A 19,647-nucleotide genomic window follows, 5' to 3' on the forward strand; every position below is an offset into this window, starting at 1 on the left:
ATGTAGCCTACTGACAGAAGTATGCAGTTTGAGACTGGCTGGCTTTCTAAGTACCTCCTTCTTATAAGGAAACTTAGATCCTTTGAAGTGTGTAGCAATGGCAGTAAGTAGCCTATACGTTTTGTGGTAAGTAAATTAAGTGGTAGCCATCATCTATTGGGTCAGCAGCATCAGAACAGTGATCATAAGAAACTGAAGAAGCTGAGAAGGCTGGTTCTGGTCAGAGCTGGTCAGACAGCAGAGTGTTTTCAATTGTGGGCTTCAACTCGACTGTTTAAAGGACTGACTAAAGGACTGCTATAGGAGATCATGCCTGCATACTACAATAACAATACAGAGACATTCTATGTGACAGAAGAGGAGACTTATCTTCAATGCACATTGTACATTTGATAATTGAAATCAATTTGAAATTGATTTATGTATGTTGCTGCAACACTGCAATTTATTTTTGGAGATCAAAGATGTGGTGCATGGTCAGCCGTGATTTAGAACAGCAGCAATACTAAACTCCATCACATAGGGGCAGTAAACTCAAACAGTGTTAAATACTGTTCCATACTGTAGCAACCCACAGTGAAGAGAACTTATTAAAAATGTGTGCATTTTTCACCAGGCCCATATACAGTGTTGTGCAATCCAATATGTTATCCAGTAAGCCTCAATATTTTTGGCTTGTTTATGTTTCGTTTTTTGACACCCGGAAGAAACACAAAAATAATGGACTATGATGTAAAGCACTCTCTAAAAGTAAACAACAGTAGAACAGCATATTCTACACAAAAGTAAGGACGGTCCAGTAGGTCTCTGAGTTAATGTGAAAGGACAGAATAATGTCAGTCATTTGGGAGCTGTTTGTTCAGAACAAATGGCATTCAATAGGGACGTAATTCTCATTTTTATCTGAACATTCCTCTCTAAAAGGTCAGTTAATCTGATGCCAAAGAATGATGTCATCACTACAGGGAAGTTAAAAAGAAAAAGAAAAAATATGATTGTTAGAACTCGATTAGTTCCTTTTGAAGTTCACTTTCGTTTGTTTACAGAGCCAATGTTGGCTATTCTTGCAAAGGGATGTGAGTATTAAAAGAAGTTAAAAATTCCCCAACTTACAACAGTGCAACATGTGTGTATGCGTAATACGCCTATAAAAGAGGAAGTGTCAGAGAAATCCCACAACCATTGAGTAACAAATACATTGCAGAAAATTCTGAGATGTTCACATACAAAAATGCACTTTGGCTTTTACAGTGAAATATTATTATGCAACTAATGTCAAGGGGCAACTAAAACACACATTTTAATTTCAGACTAGGACCTGATGGTGATTTATTCTCAAATACCATTAGCATATAACAAACTTGTTTTCTTCACCATCAAAACAGAATGAGCATACAGTACAAATGGAATACCTAAAACAGTAACATTAGACCATTCAAATAAATTATCTTTTAAGCTCCTTGGAGCATATGTTCCATGACCCTTGTTATCAGACAGCTGGATCCCACAACCTACAGTCCAACTGCTATCTGTGATGTCATCAAGTAAAGCTGGTATTGTGGCAAAGCACAAGTAAACTACATATTCATTCTAAATACGAGGAAAACATATGGCTACCACTGCCACCTCCATTTAAACTGTAATTCATGTGAAGCATTGGGTAGCAAATAAAATGTAATCTTATGGAGTGTACAACAAATATGTATCTAAAATGAGTTGTAAATGCACATAGTAAGTTTAAAAAATATATAGAAAGTGTTATTATTTGCTATGTGAACAATAAACCAGACTTGAAAATATGCATTGCATATCCTCAGAATGCCAATAAGATTCTTTTGAAAATGCCATCAACCTTTTCACTTCTCTCCGCCAGAAGCCTTGAGTTGGATGTTGTTGATGTAAGGCACAGTTCAATCCCTCTACAGTTGTTTATGTCCATCTGTATCTCCTTATAAATGCTGTTAGTTTGAATCAAACCTAGCAGCTCTTTGGCGACAGGTGGCAACAGTGGTTAGAATTCATTAGCAGTGACAGCTATAGGGTTCACATACGCAGCACCCTCCAGGTCTTCCATCCTTTTCCTGCGGAGCTCCATAGGTGGCCGGGGTGGAGGGTTCTGAGGGGGTTTCTTTACACTGTCTCCCATTGGTGCACGCGACTCAGTCCTGGGCAGGATCGGCTCCCAGTGCTCCCCATGGATAGCTGCCTATAAAGCAGAGGACTCATAAATGACAAAGGTCTATATTCTAAATGTTTATATGCTTAATTTCCCATATCTGTTTCTGGTACAAATGCTATAGAAAATGAATTGAAACAAAATACAAAGTTCATCATGAAATTGTAACCAACATATTTCTGTTTTTAGGTCATCGTTTACTGCAAGGAAATATAAGACGTGAGAACCATCATGTTGCTCTTGGGTTTCACTTCCTTATTACTGAATCTGTCATGGGTAGAAGTTTTCTCCACCTGAGATTATACTGATAATTTCAGTCAGATAAGATATCTATTATCTGAGTTCACAGGGAAATAAAAAATACTTTGGAAATGGTACTTCATCGTCATACTTACTGATAGGTAAATGAGGCTTGCTATTCCCAGACAGACACACCCCAAGACAGTGGCCAGCATGAAGCCACCAGGAACAGCGAGTCTGAGAAGAAGATAACAGCATGGAAGACTTTAGTCTGCTTCCAAAATGAATCGCAATGACTTGTGCTTTAAGACACACAGTTGACAGTGATGAAGTAAGAAGCAACAGACCAGCACTTTACATTGTGTCTTTGAGGAAGTAAAATTGATCGTTGTCAAATGAGGGCACAAGACAAAGGCAGGAGTGTAAGGAAAGAATGTTGCCTGACTAACTTCATAACAAAAGAAAAGGTTTACTCACGCAGCATGGAGAAATGCTCTGACATAATAGTTCCGTGTCAGGGGGCCAAAGGCTTTCACACAGACTGTGAAACAGTACTGTCCCCTGAGAAACATACAATTACACAGCAGTCAAAAATCTCTACAAATGCACGTACACTTTCGTTTGTAATAGCTGATTTCACACAGGCCCAAAATCTGTTTACATTCAGTAAATTGCACAATAGAGAAAACAGGTTTCACTCACGTTCTTGCCATACTGGTGCCCTTATTCCTTTTACTCCGGGGGTATTCCAAAAGACAAACAAAAGACCCAGCAGCACTAAGTTTCTATTGTCAAGGGGTTTGCTGGGGTAATATCAACCTCATTTTAGAGAAAGTTTAGCTAAGCTCATTTTTAAATACTGTGTTGCATGATGAGCAGTGTGTTTGGCCTATAATTTACATGTAGTAGGCCTACAATAAATTATTATCACTGTAATGAATGAAATAAGTGGTTAAATCACATAAGTGACTGGATTAATCACATTAAGGTAATAAACCATAGGTTCAAACCCTGCACTTGGTATGCAGGTGTTGCGCTGAATTAAAATGTATTCATGTGTCTGTACAGTCACAATGCAAAGGATACATTCCAAAAGCGGCGAACTCCCATCCTCTGAACTGTCCAGCCACCCCCACAATGCCACCAACGAGGTAAACTAGAACAGGGAAGTAAAGTGACCCATTAATGTGGCAACAGTTAGCATACTGCAAACTCTTGACTAAAGTTTCTCATTAATGTAGGAGAAGAGGAAGTGAGTAGGGTATATTATCCAATGCATCACCAGTCATAAATAATAAATGCTAAAGAACGTGAAGATAAATCTGAGTGCATTCAGATTTATCTCGTGCCGCATGGGAATGTTGTCATAAGTTTGCCAGAACCAGACATCCGTCTCAGGAATCGAACTTTTGGTTTTCACATTTAGGACTCCTTTAGAAACGGATTTCTTATGATTATCCTCAGCCTATACCATTTGCATCTCATAGCTCAGATAATGACAGGTTGTCAAAAGTAAAAGCAAATAACAGGTTTAGAGAAGTTTTAGATAAATAAAGTTTCCCCACTTACTTAGTCCAGCCGCCAGGGCTTGCTCATTTGCCCACATTGCCCATTCAATCTTCCCCATTGTTTCGGAGATCAGAGAACTGCAATACAACACCGGCTATAAGTGTCCCTCTTGGGTCGTGCCTGTCACTTCTAAAACCATAGTGTCTTTCTGAGTCTTAAGTAGCGAAAACAAAGGTGGGAGTAGCGACAATAGTAAACCAAACCCTCGAGCGCCGTCACTTCCTTCTTTTTTGCATAAGTTGTATCTACTCTGTACCAAGGCGTGTAGGCTTCGTACCCAGCCTAAATTCCAGTCGTTAGTCCAGTCATGGTTATTCTCTGTATTTCACATTACAATAATGTGCTTGTATTTTCTCATAACTGTGTTTTGTCTTTTTGTCTGTTAATGTATTTACTTATTATTTATTCTCTTTGTTTTGTGCAACTGTAGCCTATGTTTCACATTTTCTTATTCTCTAATTCGTTTGTATAGTTGCATTATGTCTTTAATAAAGCAGAGTAAAAAAAAAAAAAAATCTGTAGGCCTATTTAACATTTTGAGAAAAATAAATAAAAATGCTGCTATTCTACATTCTACAAATGTCACTGTAAGTTCAGCACTGTTTTTATTGTTACAAAAATACAACCACATGGAATCCTAAAATTGTTTAAAGGACTGAAGCCTGATTCAAAATATACTTTAATACAAAGAGCATAATGAACATACTTTAAACATAACACAATTATTTCATGGAACACTTCTTTAATAAATGACACAGATCCTGTAGATAGCCTGCTTTGAAAATTATTAATTCAACCCAAGTGTCCAGATATAAACAGTCCTGAAAGACCAGATATACAAAACTCGGAAATCACACGGACTCATTTTTTAATTGTCCTTGAGGTGTTGGTATCTGGTATCAACCATTTAATAAGCAGATATAAAGTTATTAAAATTGTCTATTTCAGGGTTTTGATAATGTCTACACATTTACATAATGGCCTGGCTTCAATATTCCAGATTCATTCTGCATTACATTCTGACAGTAGACATACATTGTGATTCACCATCACCACTCACCATCACTTGACTCAGCACCATTTTAAAACTGCGTATTTGTTTATGAGGTCTATTTTACAGATCAAATACCTCATTGAAAACCTACAGCTGGAATAGTTCATTGTTTAGCCGATGTGGGAAAGGCACGGCCAGAGGATTCTATAAAAAAGAATCTCGCTGAGGTAAACTGAGGCAGTATTCCCAACGTGGCGTACAATGAAGAGGGTAACCGTGACGTACACCACAGGTGCCTCTCATTTGGGCTTTTATACGTCCTCCCACGCTCCTCGGGCCTCGATCCTCACTGATCGACATAAAGAATGATGGGGCGAAAACAATGGGATAGCCTATCCAGTGTTAGTTATAGATCAGTGGGAACGCCCCTCGAGGATCGAGGATCGAGGAGGCTTGTTGAGAAGCACCTCATGTCATGAGATGGCCCCTCCTCATTGCGCCCTGCTGAGACGCTATTGACACTGCAAGGTCAGCTTTTGGGTCAGTAGTTGATCTCGAGACCCCCATCCAGAAGTATAAAAGTCCGGCTTCAGAAAGTAAAAGCCCCATTATGCATCGGTTCTACCTTTGCACTCAACACGGGTGATGTCACTAATTAGCTCATCTACCTGACTGGGGAGTCGTTGATCAGCTGGCTTAGTGGCAGGATTTTCTGGTGCTGGACTTTTACACCTCTGCCCCCAACACAGCGGAATCTACCAGCAACATCTGACAGGCTAGACATGCCCATCAGCAGCCTGTGTGGGGAATGTCAACAGCTTCCCCCTTGCGTGATTTGATTATTTAACTCTACTAAAACTGATTATTTAACTCTACTAAAACAACAACTCCAATGGTGGCAATGGAGACTGAAATTGGACTGGAATCAGAACAAAAACTACATTTCATGTGTTTTTAAATACGGTCTACATATTGCCTGTGTCTTGTTATATTCTAATACAGAGTGAGATAAAAAAAAAAAAATAAAAAAAAAAACCTAATGTCCTTATGGCATTGCTGAAGCAAAACATGTATGGTGGCAAAGACTTTTGCACAGCACTGTGTATCACAAAGACATCATAGGAATGTGAACTACAAATATGGGAAAGCTCATTACAAGAAACAACAATTCCTCATACATTATAAGTGTCCAAATTGTAAGGGGCAATTCCTTGCCAAAGTCATAATGTGTTATGCACTAACTCAATGGTAAACAGAACTATAACACAGAATTTCGTCAACATATAACCTCTGTGCAGTGATCCAATGACTCTGATAGTCGTGTAATTCAAGAGTCGTGATGTTAGCTTTAAAGTGAATGCTAACAAATAATATAGAATAGAATGTTCAATTATATAAAATAGATGTATTGCATTAGGTTGTTGTGTCGTGGTTTTAACACTAATTCAATTGCAGAGGCAGTATTGCCATAAGTCATACTGTAGGCTTTCTAACTTAGACAGTGTCCTTAGGCAGTCCATCGGGGCGCAGAAGATGTAGACTTGAGTCTTTCTCAATGCGTGGTCCAGGGCCAGCCTAGGTGATAGAAGTATAATAATACAATAATTGACTAAATCATTTGCATAGAGTATGTAATACAGCACAGAAAACTGATATAACAGGACATACAGTGTTTCCATCAGCTCCCTCTTTATCACTTGTTTAAAATACAACAGACTGAGCCTAGCTGAACAACAGTGCAATTGCATTATGGATCTAGCAGCTACAAGGCTAGATATGCACTTGACTTATGCTAAAGCCCACTGTACCTTTGTGTTGATGATGTAGCTGATTCCTTTGGGCAGGGGCTCCATCCCAATGGCATTCTTCAGTTCATCCGAAACTGTGGTGGAAGCTACTGGGAGGCCTTTGAGAAACCTGCAAGCAGTAACAAAGTGTCACCAGCAGGCTCAGAGAAAACATGTCTCATTTCTCATTCTACTCTACCAACAAGTAGCTACTGATCAAAGCCAAGGACGTGTCAGAAGATGAATAAACATAAACAATGTAACTTTTAGCCATGAAAATACTTCACTCAATATATTGCCACTCCAATACATATTGCCTCTAACAGCAATATGTATTGGAATCTAACGTATCAGAGGCTGTAGATCTTGATTCGAAACACAAACACTCAGTGACTTGGCATTGGTAAAAAAAATAGCTAGCATATCAAATCACTCATTGTGTGACATTTTTGACTACACCCTGCTGTAAAAACATTACTGTGGGTTCACTTACTATAGCTCACATGCTTAAATGACATGACCTTCAGCTAGCGATTACAGCAGAGTTATATAATATTACAGAGAAGACCTACTGTCCGCCATTGGTCTCCGACGGGAAGAAATGCCGAACCACTTGAACAAATTCTGATACATGATCCTGCAAGGTGTAGATGACTGCGTTTGGGCCTGCATCAAATGTGTATGCCACCTAGTGGAGACATGAGAAATAAACAACTAAATGAAAAATGGGGTTCCCTGACCAAATGTTTTTGAAACAGAGTCAGTTTTCCATTTAATGTAAATAAAGGCCTTTGACCGATACAGTCTGTATGCATCATATTAATCAAGTAGCTATATCCATTCCTTAATTTACATACATTACTTGATGCCCTTGTATCAGAGAGCATTTTTCGGTTCCCCTTGTATTTGAATAAACCCTTAAAACACCTTGTGGTTTCACATCCCCATTTGGTTCACTTGCGGAATTCAGTTTTGGATACACTGTAACTCGCTGAAACACGCTACTCCTATACTGAGCTAATATGTATGGCCTCCCATACTGCCTTCTAACTATGCATTTCAGTAACAAATATATTTAAGAAATGAACATGGTTTTCTACATGTAAAATGTGTACCTGTGATGTAAACCTCGACTGTCACTGCACCATCATCAAAGATCCTTCACTACTGACAAGATAGAGCAACATAATGCATCTCTACGGAAGCAAAATTCGAACAGTTCCTGTCTGCTTAAGCAAAGACGTCATAGTGGGATATCGATCGGGAAGCAGTTCAGTTCAAATGTAACGTCACTTTCTAGGTCTGCTTAAAGGGGGATTTCGCCCCCCTCCCCTTTGCGAAAACAGAGTGCAGAAATTGTCGCACGTTTGCGCCTCTCGCTCTGCTTTAACCCTCTCTGCCATCATCAAACACACTTCTCTGGTGTCAGTGTATTCTAAGCTGTAACATGTACCAACTATGTTCTATATAGTAAAGGTACTATGGGCCCAGTAAAGGTATAGTATATAAAGTAAAGGGCCGTGTTTCCCAAAATTGTTAAGAAGCTCTTAAGTGCTAAGAACTTCTTAGGAGCGTTGTAAGAATGTTCTAAGAACGCTCCTAAGAAGTTCTTAGGACTTAAGAGCTTCTTAACGATTTTGGGAAACCCGGCCAAGGTAAGTACATGCAATGGCATGTGCAAAGCAACATCAACAAATGGAAGTATATACTGTAAATAAATGGTAATACATTGATAATAAGTGTAATATTTTGTAGTGCCTGTGCAACATTTGTGACCAACAAACAAAAAGAAGCAGAGAGCAGCATTTCTGCACACTGCAGGATCCTATAGGCGATAAGAGCGATTCTGTTCAAGACAAGACACAAGACAAGACACACACAGACAGTGTAGAGAACAAAAGCTAAATGTTATAGGATCAGTTTGTAATTCAGCAGCACTAACCCTTGTCTCTCCATAATGGCTATTGTAGCGGTGGACGAGGTTAATGACTCTTCGGGACACGTCGTTGAGGTAGAAAATAGGAGGGTACGTGTCCAGGCAGGTGGCGTGGAACTGGTTGCTGTCCTTCATGGTCAGTTCCGCAAAAGCGGCAAAGTCCTTCCTCTGGATGGCATTGATCATTTCATCCATCCTCCCAGGCACAACACTGTCTGCCCGATACTAGAGGACATTGGGAGGTCAGGGGATCAGCATCTCTAAGCACTTCATTTATCTCAACATGTAACCAACTTGGAACACGTCACCAACATTTAAACTTCTTATGTCAAATGGGACAGAATGCATCCAGCAGAGCCAATCTGAAGTGTAATATGGTCATGGCGTGGTTGTGGTTATGGCTGTTGTATTTAGCAGAGCCTAAATACACATTTAATATATACATTTAATATACAATACCAGTCAAATGAAGATACCTTTAAAAGCTTGCTTGTCTCCACACTGGTTTGCATGCCTGAGGTGCTCCCGACAGGCTTCCTCTCCGCACTCACCTAAGCAGCAACAATGAAATACCAGTCGATTCTTTTGCTCTCAATCACATATAACAGCCCACACCCAAATGAAAGATATGGGGTTAAACTTTATTGGGAACTTCTCACAGGGCAGCTACACCAGGCGCGTAACTGAAGCATTCCGTTTGTGAAGCGTATGTTGCAGCAGTTAATAATCACTATTATCAATGTAAGTAGCTACACCAGATGCAACAGTGGCACGTACGTTAAAAAAAAAATAGACCTAGTCTTTTAAAATGGATTTTACGCGTCGCGAACGGAACGCTTCAGTTACGCGCATGGTGTAACTCCCCTGTCAGCGCGCCGAATTAGCCTGTGACACCAGTATCACAATAGGTGCTTCTGGGCTAACTCACCACCAAGACCAGCACTCTAAGTTCCGGCCAGTGGCTCTCAGGCTCCACCTGCTCCGCCAGGCTGTCCTTCCCATCGGCCTTCTCTCCCATCTTCCACTGGACAAAGCCTCCGTACATGCTCCTGCAGGCACTGCCCGAGCCCTGCCTGGCCACGCAGGACAACTCTCCCTCCACTCCAAATAACCGCGCCAGCGTGTACACTGGGAAAAGGACGTACACATAAACATGAGAGGTAGTCAAGCGAAGTGAGGACCTGACATATTTGCAATTCAGATAGATAGATAGATAGATAGATACTTTATTGATCCCCCAGGGGAAATTCAAGAACATTCACAACATAAACATATTCTTTATTATGTTGTGAACATAACATTCACAACATAATAAACAATATTAGCAATACAGTGGAAGGATCCATGTGAGAATTGTTTAGCTTACCTAGACAGGCATAGCCAGCAGCAGATGATGCCAGACCAGCCGCTGTAGGGAAATTATTACTGGAACAGATATGGACTTTGTAAGATAATGCAGACACATCACTAGTAGAGTCCTTGTCACTTCGTCTCTTCCGGGCCATTCTTCGTACTGGTAACAGAGGAAACCACATGAGGTGAGCGAGAAAATCGGTTGACTTATAGTTGCAATGTAAAACAATGAACGTGGTTAACGTTACCCACTTTCTCTGAGACACGACTGGAGTCTGGGCTGGTTGATATCCTCCTCTTTGCCATTTAGCCAAATGCGATCCTCTTCAAAGTCTCTACAGTAGGCAACGGTAGTTGTGGTTTTGAGCTGCGGAAATCAGATTTCAAATTTACAAACATGAAAGTTATGGAAGCTCCTAAATCTTAATTTAAATCTCCTAAATACACTTTCAGCAGTTCCCAACTCATTAATCTCAAGCTCATCTGACTGACAGGATATTTTACCCCTTAGCTCAGATACTAGCTGAGATTCTATTTCTGTTCTTCATGGAACCTTATTACAAATCTGAGTTTTAGGTCCATAATATCGCAGTTGAATAGGCTGCACATGCTAAATCTTGGAAGTGCTTCTGGATAATATATCAAAATTGCACACAAATAACTGTCTGAAGTTGCAGCCACTGCTCTTCCACAGGATCAATAGAAACATGGCAGGTTGGAAACAGCTGAGACCCATGTTTACAACTTTAGGATTACATGATGTGCTTAGATTTAGGTTACCTGGTCTTGGTGAAGAGTGACGCTGAGCGAAGAGTTCACTGGCAAAATAAGATCCTTATCCCTCTTGCCCCCTAACAGAATTAAAGTAGACATTATAAGCATATAAATGGGCACACTAGTCATTACTGTGAAGTAGTGTGTTTGCACAAGTAAACATGGACCTAGTTCATGTGAATATGTCTACTGTAGTTCTACAAAGTGTTTAATTCAACTTTTTTTTACATTTGCAAACATGTAGTCAACTTGTTAGGTTAATGTCCTCCATAATTATGCAATGATAAGTTAGTTAATTTAAGGACGAGAGCAGCAACGGATATTATTTAAACGTTAGCCAGCTAGCAAGCTAACTAGGATACCAGGAATCACTTACAGTATTTGATTACGGCGATGTTCACAGGTGCCGTACAAGTGACCATAGTAGGTTTGTGACTGCTGTCCTCCGGCATGATGGCAGAAAATCTCAGATGTTAGCTAGCAATGTCACAGTCTCTCAAAAATACAGCGATTATGTTCCTTGGGTAGGTCAGTCAGTCACTCCATGCGCACGCCGTCAAAGCGTACACAGAGCCTAGAGGAAAACGCCTCGTGATTGGATAGTGTAAAACACACGGGTGACGTGTTTACCAATGAAATTGAAGTAGGCCGTCTCATTTCCAGTCGATAGCCAATCATTGAGGTCAGACCATGCTCATACGAAAATTTGGAAAGATTATGGGAAGGCTAAATAAGTGGATGGTCTCTTTTTACCCACCTATGAAGACAAATAAAGCAATACGACATGAAACGTAACCGATGGCAGTAAAGTCAATTGAATTCCTTATTAGCTGCCCTATAAACCAACTGGTGCACCGAACTCTCATGTTTATAATATGCAGCATAACCCAACAGAAACACCAGACTGTATATACATGTGTACAGTATGAATGAAATTTGATTAGAATAACCAATTAAATACTAACACTACTCATAAATGCCCAGTCCCTTATAGATTCTTAAATGCACATGACAGTAATATGAATCAAGTCTTGAAAGATGAAATTATACTTCTTCTTTTGAACATGTTTAAGGCTTTTTATTATGTAAACTGTAGCAGATACGATAGCAGAAAAAAAGGAAAACAAAAACAACATGTAGTAATTGATACCATGGTATCTTCCAGTACAACGCTAATTCCGAATGGTCTACTGCATCCCTGAAAGAGTCTATCGGAGAAATATAGATGCAGAATTGCAGAAACAAGACTGCATTTTGCCTCGCCTCTTGTGACAGAAAGGAAATCAATTGTCAGGCATGGTGAGAAAATGAGTGAGTGAGTTACACAAATAAAATCGTTGTCCTGTTGCGGTGCTCTGGTGGGTGTGGTAGTCTGTCCAAAACGATGCTCTTCAAAACAAGCATTAGGCAGGTCACAGACAGCCATCTTTGAACATTGCTAACTAGTACCTCTCCCACCAGGGAGATAATTTGGCTTTGTTCAATCATCGTCGTCTTCATCTGAGTCCATCACCCTCCGTCTGTTGAACTGGAAGACAAGAGTCAGGACAAGCGACTTAGATGATTTCAGCTTTAACATCACTTTAGGTGATTATCAGCTTTAGGTGAAGTCTGTAGCGCAAGATAACAGTGGCAATCTGACACCGATGTATGTTATGTTAAGTAGGGTTCAGACCAAAGCGTCCCGACGAGACGAGCTGCGATGTTCTAAAACCATGCGACTGCGACTCAACGTGTTTAAAGGGATAGTTCGGATTTTAAGACACGAAGTTGTATGGGTTCCCTGTCAGCAACGTAGTGCATCAGCACTGACTTACCCCCGACAGCGTCCTGTGAGCCGAGATCCAGCCGGTTTTTGATCGTTTTTGATGCCGGACTATTTTCTTCAGCAAGTTTCTGGGGTCACGAAAGTAAAGTGTTTTTCTTCTCAAAACCATATGCGTTCAACAGAGTGATATATTTGCACCACAAAAACGTTGTCCAGCTGTCAGTAGCGCGCAGTGATAGGAATCGCGAAAAATAAGTAAGTGATAACGAGGTTTGAATTTTTCCTGGACAACGTTTTTGTGGTGCAAATATATCACTCTGTTGAACGCATATGGTTTTGAGAAGAAAAACACTTTACTTTCGTGACCCCAGAAACTTGCCGGACTACTTTCTTCAGCATCAAAAACGATCTAAAACCGGCTGGATCTCGGCTCACAGGACGCTGTCGGGGGTAAGTCAGTGCTGATGCACTACGTTGCTGACAGGGAACCCATACAACTTCGTGTCTTAAAATCCGAACTATCCCTTTAATGCTCTGCGACGGCTTGCGACTGGTTGCAACTACGTGCAACTTCTAATTCACACCGCTGCAACTCAGTCTCGTCGCGTCGGGAATCTTTGGTGTGAATTGGGCTTTACTGACAAACACTCATATCTCACAAAAAATCAGAGATATTCGGCTCTCGGGTGAAATTTGTTGGCCTTTGTTTCCTAAATTGTTTGAGATGAGGAAATCACCATTCTACGCTTCTACTTAAATGCCCTGCTTTCATGATATAATACCACTGCAGCATAAAACTTTTTTACATTTTCCATAAATTTCACCTGAAAGCCAAATATCCCTTTTATATCAGAATGTAACTTTTTGTGAGTAGTGTATGATGCTCTTATGTCATTAAAGATTAATTTCACAAAGCTGGACACAGATAATACAGATGAATGAACACTGATGAACAGAAGAACATGGCTTGTGTGCAAAGTAACACTTACCTTCACAGTTGTCTTTTTATCTGTTTGCTGACTGACTTTTTCAAGAATCTCTATCAATCCAGATTCTGAAATCTAACAACAAAATACTTTTGAAGACGACTGCAGACAGACAAAAGCAAATAATTTCAAAGATATCAAAACTATACAAAAATGACTAACCTTTCCGCCAAGCTGTCCCATGCGACCCATCTGTATAAGGTAGTTCTCCACTGCTTTGGCCTTGTCTGGCTTCACAAGAGCCAGATTACTTACTGAAAACAGACAATGGATAACACATTGATAATATTATGTTAGATATTACGAATACGCTCAGAATAAAAAAATGCAAAAGGAAAGTTTCTTAGTTCTAATGAGAAATGGTGTTTTTTTATACTATTAAACTAAATGGCTAGCATTGCCAAATTAGGCTAAACCACCCAAGTGAAAAATCAGTCACCTGGTACAGTCTGTTTCATTGGTTGAACTATTCTGTGATTAACTACAATTTCACTAGTTAATGAATAGTGAGAGAGGGTTAGAGAGGAGTAATGAAGGATCTATGGTGAACTTCTTTACAGGCTGATTGTAAACCTGTTTTTGTTCAAACAGCACCATCTAGTGGCCATATGTTGAAATACAAAAAAAGAACACAAGATTGCCTGCAGCCACTACCGTCTCCAGGCAGTGATTTTGACACTTACATCTGGCTCTCGCAGACTGTTCTAGGACTTGAGCCAATATGGAATTTCTCATGTCTGCTTCCCTGTGAAGAAACAAAGCATAATCACACAAATTCAAATTAGTTGGGTGTAGGATAAAAAAAATACAGTTCAAAGAAAAAGTGAAAATCTGCACACCGCAGAGCTCCCAAAGTTCTTTTTTTTATTTTCTCAGTAATCGCGCCTTAGCGGCCCTTCCTCAGTAGCGCTCCAGTGTGCGGATCTTCACTTTTTATTTGCTTCCCTGTGAAGAACATGCATGAACATCACTTGACCGTATTAACATAAAACCTACAGAGCAACACAAGATGTGTTATCAACAACTTGATTGATGAAACAAACACATAAACATGATAACTACTCCAATATGACTGATTGTATACAAATGTGTGTCCTTAGGAAAACAGCATTTGGAATATTTGGAATAAACATATTATCAACACTGGATGTGCAGTAAATACAGGCTCTGACTAACCGTTGCTGGGCCTCTTGCTGTCCCTGTTGATCATTAGATGAATTCTGGGGAGAGAAAGGACACATGGTATGTGAGTTGACAGCCACTCCAGTGGTTCAAGATAGCCACATCAGCCAATGCATCCTGCTGTAAGGACAACACAGCAATTCTAAGCAGCATGCAGCAGTGCTGCTGACAGCAGCACTGCATTCTGCACTCAAACAGCGTAGCAGCATCACCTTCCCTGGAATCTGCGGTCTGTATAACTCTGGGTGTGCATTATTTAACACAGATGCATTACTCAAGACAAAGGGTTACATGTGACTGGACCAAGTTAGCAGCTTGTTGGTACTCAATTACAAGTCAACAGGTTACTAGCACTAATAATGTCAACTGCTGGTGATAAATTCTCCAAATGGGCCATTCATATTCATTGGGCAAAATATGATCAATCATGCACTAAGGTAGGTTAGATATCGCTATAAAACAGAAGCTTTAAGATTGTGTTTAAACTTTCAGCATTTTTCCTAAAACAATGTCCCACAGGATCTGTCACAACATGTCACAATATGAAGCAGCCATTAATTGGGCTATCTGCTGTCCCCACACTTTCAAGACACGTCCAGTGTTAATCTTACCAGGTCCATGGGATTCCATGCTAGACCCTATAAGGAACAACTGCATTTAACAATGAGTCCTCGCACTGATAACAAACGTCCATAGAGTGTGAAAATGTGTAGATGATTTTCATCCACTCAGTGACTGAATGCTGCGAGTCATTTTATGTAGCCTATTGGTGATAGTAATTTCCAATACATTTTCAAGACCATCTTACAGAGACAAACGTTGAATGCAAGAAATGTAACTTGTACAAGTGTCTCACTAAGGAAATGGTGGGTCACCATTATGTGGGCCTATGTTTATGGTAACACTGTCAGTGAGATCATAGAGCTAACGCTACCTTTCCCAGCTAGTTAGCAACCTGGATCTATAAACCCAGCCAGCTAGCCGCATTTCACGCAAAAAAATAACCACGTTGTAACAGTGAAGCGGTCAAAACTCCAGGATTAAAACGGATATCAGTAAAACGTTGTATTGAAATCGATATGGTTTTACAATGGAGTGGCCTATAGCATGTGTTTTCTGCCAACATGAATGAAATGTGCATTTCCATATATGGCTGGGGGTACGTTAATGTTAGCTTGCTAAAAAAAAGAATAATCTTTACCCCATGTTTTGACTGAAGTTCAGCCATTCGTTGCCGTCGGATCGCTTCCAGTTCGTCGTCTGCCATTTTAGAGAAATATCAGTTGCACTTCAGAGCAATTTATAAACAAATAGTTACTTTACAAGACAGCGTCTCTGTACAGCACGGGGATGGAAGGCTGGGCCAGGGCTGGGCACTGAACACTGAAATCCAGGCTGTAGTAATCGACTACAGAAAAGGGTATCCTAGTCTTGGCAATCAATTTCAGATAAACCAAACAGCAGTTGAGTGAGCATAAAATTTCACTGTGTCCAGTATCGACCAGATAAGATTTCAGTAAGATTTCTTCCACTAATGAAATACGAATAGATATGATGCCAAGAGTCAAGCCACACATGATCAGTCGGTTGTTGGAGTATTTGTAGCCTATGTGTTTAAGTCAGTCAGTATGTCAACATGTAGCCTATCCTAATTTATTTTTTAGTCTGCCAACTAGGATGTTCAGTTTTTAACTGAATCCTGGTTGCAATCCATTGACAAGCTTGCTGTTGTTACTGTAAGCTTGTTGAACTGTGTCCACCACATTGGTCCAACTTAACCAATGACACTGATCAGGGATTACTATTACTTCCTACTTTGCCTAACCTTTAGGCTACAAACTGATAGCCTATTGAACCCCATTAGCAGTCAGGAAAAAATCCACACAAAAAAATCCAGGAAAAAATCTATAAATCCACACATTTCTCCGACAGCAATTTTTTCCTGTCTGCAGGTGTTGCTACCTTTGACCACAACCACTTTTAATTTTGAATCTAACATCATCTCCTTTGTTGATTGGCCCTACAATCTGCATGGCTGAGGGAAAAGCCTAAATGCATTGAGAGGAGCTAGACTAGTATCTCAGATAGCCTAAATGAGAATGAGTGGAATGGATGGGGTCAGGCAAACATACTGAATTGCATTTCAGATTTGTTTTGTCCCATAACTGTGCAATTCAAAAAAGGAGTAGATCCATGCACTTCTGCAAACAACTGGTGCATCCACGGCAGGGGACAAGTTGATCAAAATGAAGATACCGTAGCAGCACAGAAGTTTTTAAGACACAGCAAAAGACTGATGATGATGTAATCAATATCGAAACGTCAGTCTTTTACAGTGTACCATTGCATTAAAAAAAAAAAAATCTTCTGTGCTGATGCAATTTGTTATTATCATTATTACTATTATTTTGTATTTTGGAAGAGCAGGATATAGCTTTAATTAAAATAACAATAAAAAGCGATGACTAGCACACAAAAGGTATTCACACTATAAATTGTAGACATATAATGTAAAAACCAACCATTTTAGCACACACATTCCATATGACTGACTGTTTTGTGGAGTCACATGTTACAGGCATTAAGACAACATAGTCTTTTTTTTATTACTCAATTTCATCTCAACACATGCTGGGAAGCCTACAGTGTCAGCTACTACGAGTGGTTTTTAATTTCAACCATCCAAAGGATTCCAATAGAACTCGGCCATGTCAAAGTGTGGTCGGGCCAATAGGCCAACATCCAGGAGACTTGGCTTGTGGCCTCTAGCTGCCTCTGTAGGTGCTGTACGAGAACCGGCTGAGCAAAAGTGGCACATGGAACTTCTGAGAATGATCCGTTATTGTAAAGACTATCTGAAAAAAAAAAAAACCATAAACAGGAGAAGATTAAAACCATTTGTCTTCACTAGTCTTTGCCATTCCAAAACGGAGAATCATACTTTTTAAAAATATAGTAGCCTATATCACAAAGCTTCTTAAATTTGAACTCTTACCTCAACATATGGGTAAAAACAACTCTCTCCCAGCTCCTTCCAGTACTGCCCTGTCTCAAAGCGCATCTTATAAACTCCGGGTATAAAACCCTCTCTTGTTATGAGGCCTGGGCAGCGTCCATCATCATTGGTTGCCCTAACAAAAAAAAAAAAAAAAAAAGGGTTTGCATGTTGCTTTTATGAGTTACTTAAATAATCTTAACTTCTTAACAGCCTGAAGTGATACCCTGAGATGAGAAGGTTCCAGTTCTCAGTGCAGGGGTCCAGACGATGCAGACTGAGGGCCATACCAGCCCCAGGGACCCCCCGGCCTGTGTTGAGCACATGCGTTGAAAGTGGGCTTGGCGGAGGCGTGGTCATTTCCGCACACTATCAAGGATATAATTAATTAAATAAACAAGCAATTCGAGAGACTTTAACAGAGGTGAATTTCAGACACAGACTGGCACAGGCTAGGGGTTGATGTGTTTAGCCTTGAACAGCATTTTCTGTTCACATGCTGAACCTCAGGGATTTTTTTTTGGGCCAAAAGACGCATGTTTGTACACGTATTCATATAAACATTAATCATACCTTATTCGCAGCCAATATATGATCCTTTATATGCTGTAAACGTTGAGAAGTCATCCGAACGAGTCAGCTGACTGACTTCCGTGATCTTGTTCGAGTAAATTTGTTTTGGAGATTGACGTAATCCAGTTATTCAGGCTATAACACACTGGCTACACGGCAGGGTTTACGCCAAATAACAGAAATCCTTTTCCACTGCAGTAGAACAAATACGCCCCACACAGGCTTATGGACCAGGGGCAAACGACCTCAGGTTAGTTCACCTATAGACTGACAGGCAATGATTCAAGTTTCAACAGTTTCGTAACACATATCGGCCTTGGGTGAGCTTTAGCTTGCAGTTAAAATGTGGTAACCATTCAGCTTTCAAAATGTTTGTAATCAATGCTATTGCAAACGAATGCGTTTTGTTAGTCATTACTTTAAAATCACAGCATTACTGCCTCACCCTGTGATGAATGTAGTCCCCCAGTTTTCTTCAACAGTGTTAAGTAGCCAGACCATTTCAGTAATTTCAGACTGAATGCACTGCCATCTTGTGGCATAATAGTGGGTATAGCCTACCTCATCTAAGTCAAACATAAGGTACAGCTAGCTTACTCACAGATCTTCATTTTTCAATTAGAAGTACCAGGCCTACTCTCCACCCACAAGTGCCCTCACTTTCTGTAAATTATGGAATTTATATTTTGGATAATGGCATGTGTTACTTGGCACCTCTCTCTCTCTCTCTCTCTCTCTCTCTCTCTCTCTCTCTCTCTCTCTCTCTCTCTCTCTCGCTCTCTCTCTCTGTGTGTGTGTGTGTGTGTGTATGTGTTGGGGGTATTGCAAAGGACCAGTACATTGTGTATATTTCTGTTTTATTAAAATATAGGTCCCTTATGCTCTGAGGAGTGCCTTGTTTTAAATGAGCGCAGGGAGCTGGAGCCTCCATCAATGTTTGTGTGCGGCCTCTCACGCTGCGCACTGCAGGGGGAGATAGATCATCACAGTGGCTCTCCGTTACTTTTTCATACTCTCCCTTCTCTGCTGCTTACTGCAGCAGCAACCACTGTATTACCACGCACTAACTCCTTGATGCTATAAAAGGCTGTGGAGGCTCAGCTGTGTTCTCACTGCCATGCCTTTGTGGCTGTAAGCATTAACCCAGTGGATTAAACTAGATGAACTGCATCTGTATCTGGCAAGAGCAGCTGTGTGGGAAAATACAGATCATCCCTGCCAGTCAGTGCCTAAGTTCATATTCATTCATATTCAAAACCCCTGATATTTCTTATATAATAGCAGCCACTGGGCTAGAAAGTTCTCATCAACCAT

At 40.3% G+C, this 19,647-nt stretch overlaps 4 protein-coding genes across 6 annotated transcripts; all 4 read right to left on the reverse strand.

Moving 5' to 3' along the window:
- Positions 1 to 1,275: 1,275 nt before the first annotated feature.
- LOC134095771 (cytochrome b-245 light chain) lies at positions 1,276 to 4,142 on the reverse strand. The gene is made up of 6 exons (XM_062549450.1): positions 3,986 to 4,142; positions 3,503 to 3,572; positions 3,119 to 3,193; positions 2,894 to 2,977; positions 2,572 to 2,653; positions 1,276 to 2,206 (listed from the first exon to the last, which is right to left on the reverse strand). Exons 1-6 carry the CDS (start codon positions 4,041 to 4,043, stop codon positions 2,012 to 2,014), a joined length of 564 nt encoding a protein of 187 aa, XP_062405434.1. The 5' UTR covers positions 4,044 to 4,142; the 3' UTR covers positions 1,276 to 2,011.
- Positions 4,143 to 4,598: 456 nt separating this feature from the next.
- Positions 4,599 to 11,381, reverse strand: mvda (mevalonate (diphospho) decarboxylase a). Its single transcript, XM_062549626.1, has 10 exons — positions 11,206 to 11,381; positions 10,836 to 10,906; positions 10,308 to 10,422; positions 10,069 to 10,215; positions 9,631 to 9,830; positions 9,179 to 9,253; positions 8,709 to 8,927; positions 7,339 to 7,454; positions 6,788 to 6,896; positions 4,599 to 6,554 (listed from the first exon to the last, which is right to left on the reverse strand). Exons 1-10 carry the CDS (start codon positions 11,279 to 11,281, stop codon positions 6,474 to 6,476), a joined length of 1,209 nt encoding a protein of 402 aa, XP_062405610.1. The 5' UTR covers positions 11,282 to 11,381; the 3' UTR covers positions 4,599 to 6,473.
- Positions 11,382 to 11,892: 511 nt separating this feature from the next.
- On the reverse strand, positions 11,893 to 17,194 carry pdcd5 (programmed cell death 5). Of its 2 annotated transcripts, XM_062549182.1 has the most exons (7): positions 15,967 to 17,194; positions 15,377 to 15,403; positions 14,760 to 14,803; positions 14,267 to 14,328; positions 13,746 to 13,837; positions 13,587 to 13,658; positions 11,893 to 12,357 (listed from the first exon to the last, which is right to left on the reverse strand). In XM_062549182.1, the coding sequence occupies exons 1-7, from the start codon at positions 16,030 to 16,032 to the stop codon at positions 12,310 to 12,312; spliced, it is 411 nt and encodes a 136-aa protein (XP_062405166.1). In that variant the 5' UTR covers positions 16,033 to 17,194; the 3' UTR covers positions 11,893 to 12,309. The 2 variants fall into 2 exon arrangements, with proteins under 2 accessions (XP_062405166.1, XP_062405167.1); XM_062549183.1 differs by lacking the exon at positions 15,377 to 15,403.
- A 143-nt stretch (positions 17,195 to 17,337) lies between these two features.
- On the reverse strand, positions 17,338 to 18,845 carry uraha (urate (5-hydroxyiso-) hydrolase a). Of its 2 annotated transcripts, none has more exons than XM_062549181.1 (4): positions 18,779 to 18,845; positions 17,987 to 18,129; positions 17,761 to 17,896; positions 17,338 to 17,620 (listed from the first exon to the last, which is right to left on the reverse strand). In XM_062549181.1, the coding sequence occupies exons 2-4, from the start codon at positions 18,118 to 18,120 to the stop codon at positions 17,531 to 17,533; spliced, it is 360 nt and encodes a 119-aa protein (XP_062405165.1). In that variant the 5' UTR covers positions 18,121 to 18,129; positions 18,779 to 18,845; the 3' UTR covers positions 17,338 to 17,530. The 2 variants fall into 2 exon arrangements, with proteins under 2 accessions (XP_062405165.1, XP_062405163.1); XM_062549179.1 differs by lacking the exon at positions 18,779 to 18,845 and adding an exon at positions 18,334 to 18,712.
- Between the last annotated feature and the right edge of the window lie 802 nt (positions 18,846 to 19,647).

The sequence above is a fragment of the Sardina pilchardus genome, chromosome 11 (genome assembly GCF_963854185.1).
Source record: "Sardina pilchardus chromosome 11, fSarPil1.1, whole genome shotgun sequence".
NCBI classification, from domain to species: Eukaryota; Metazoa; Chordata; class Actinopteri; order Clupeiformes; family Clupeidae; genus Sardina; species Sardina pilchardus.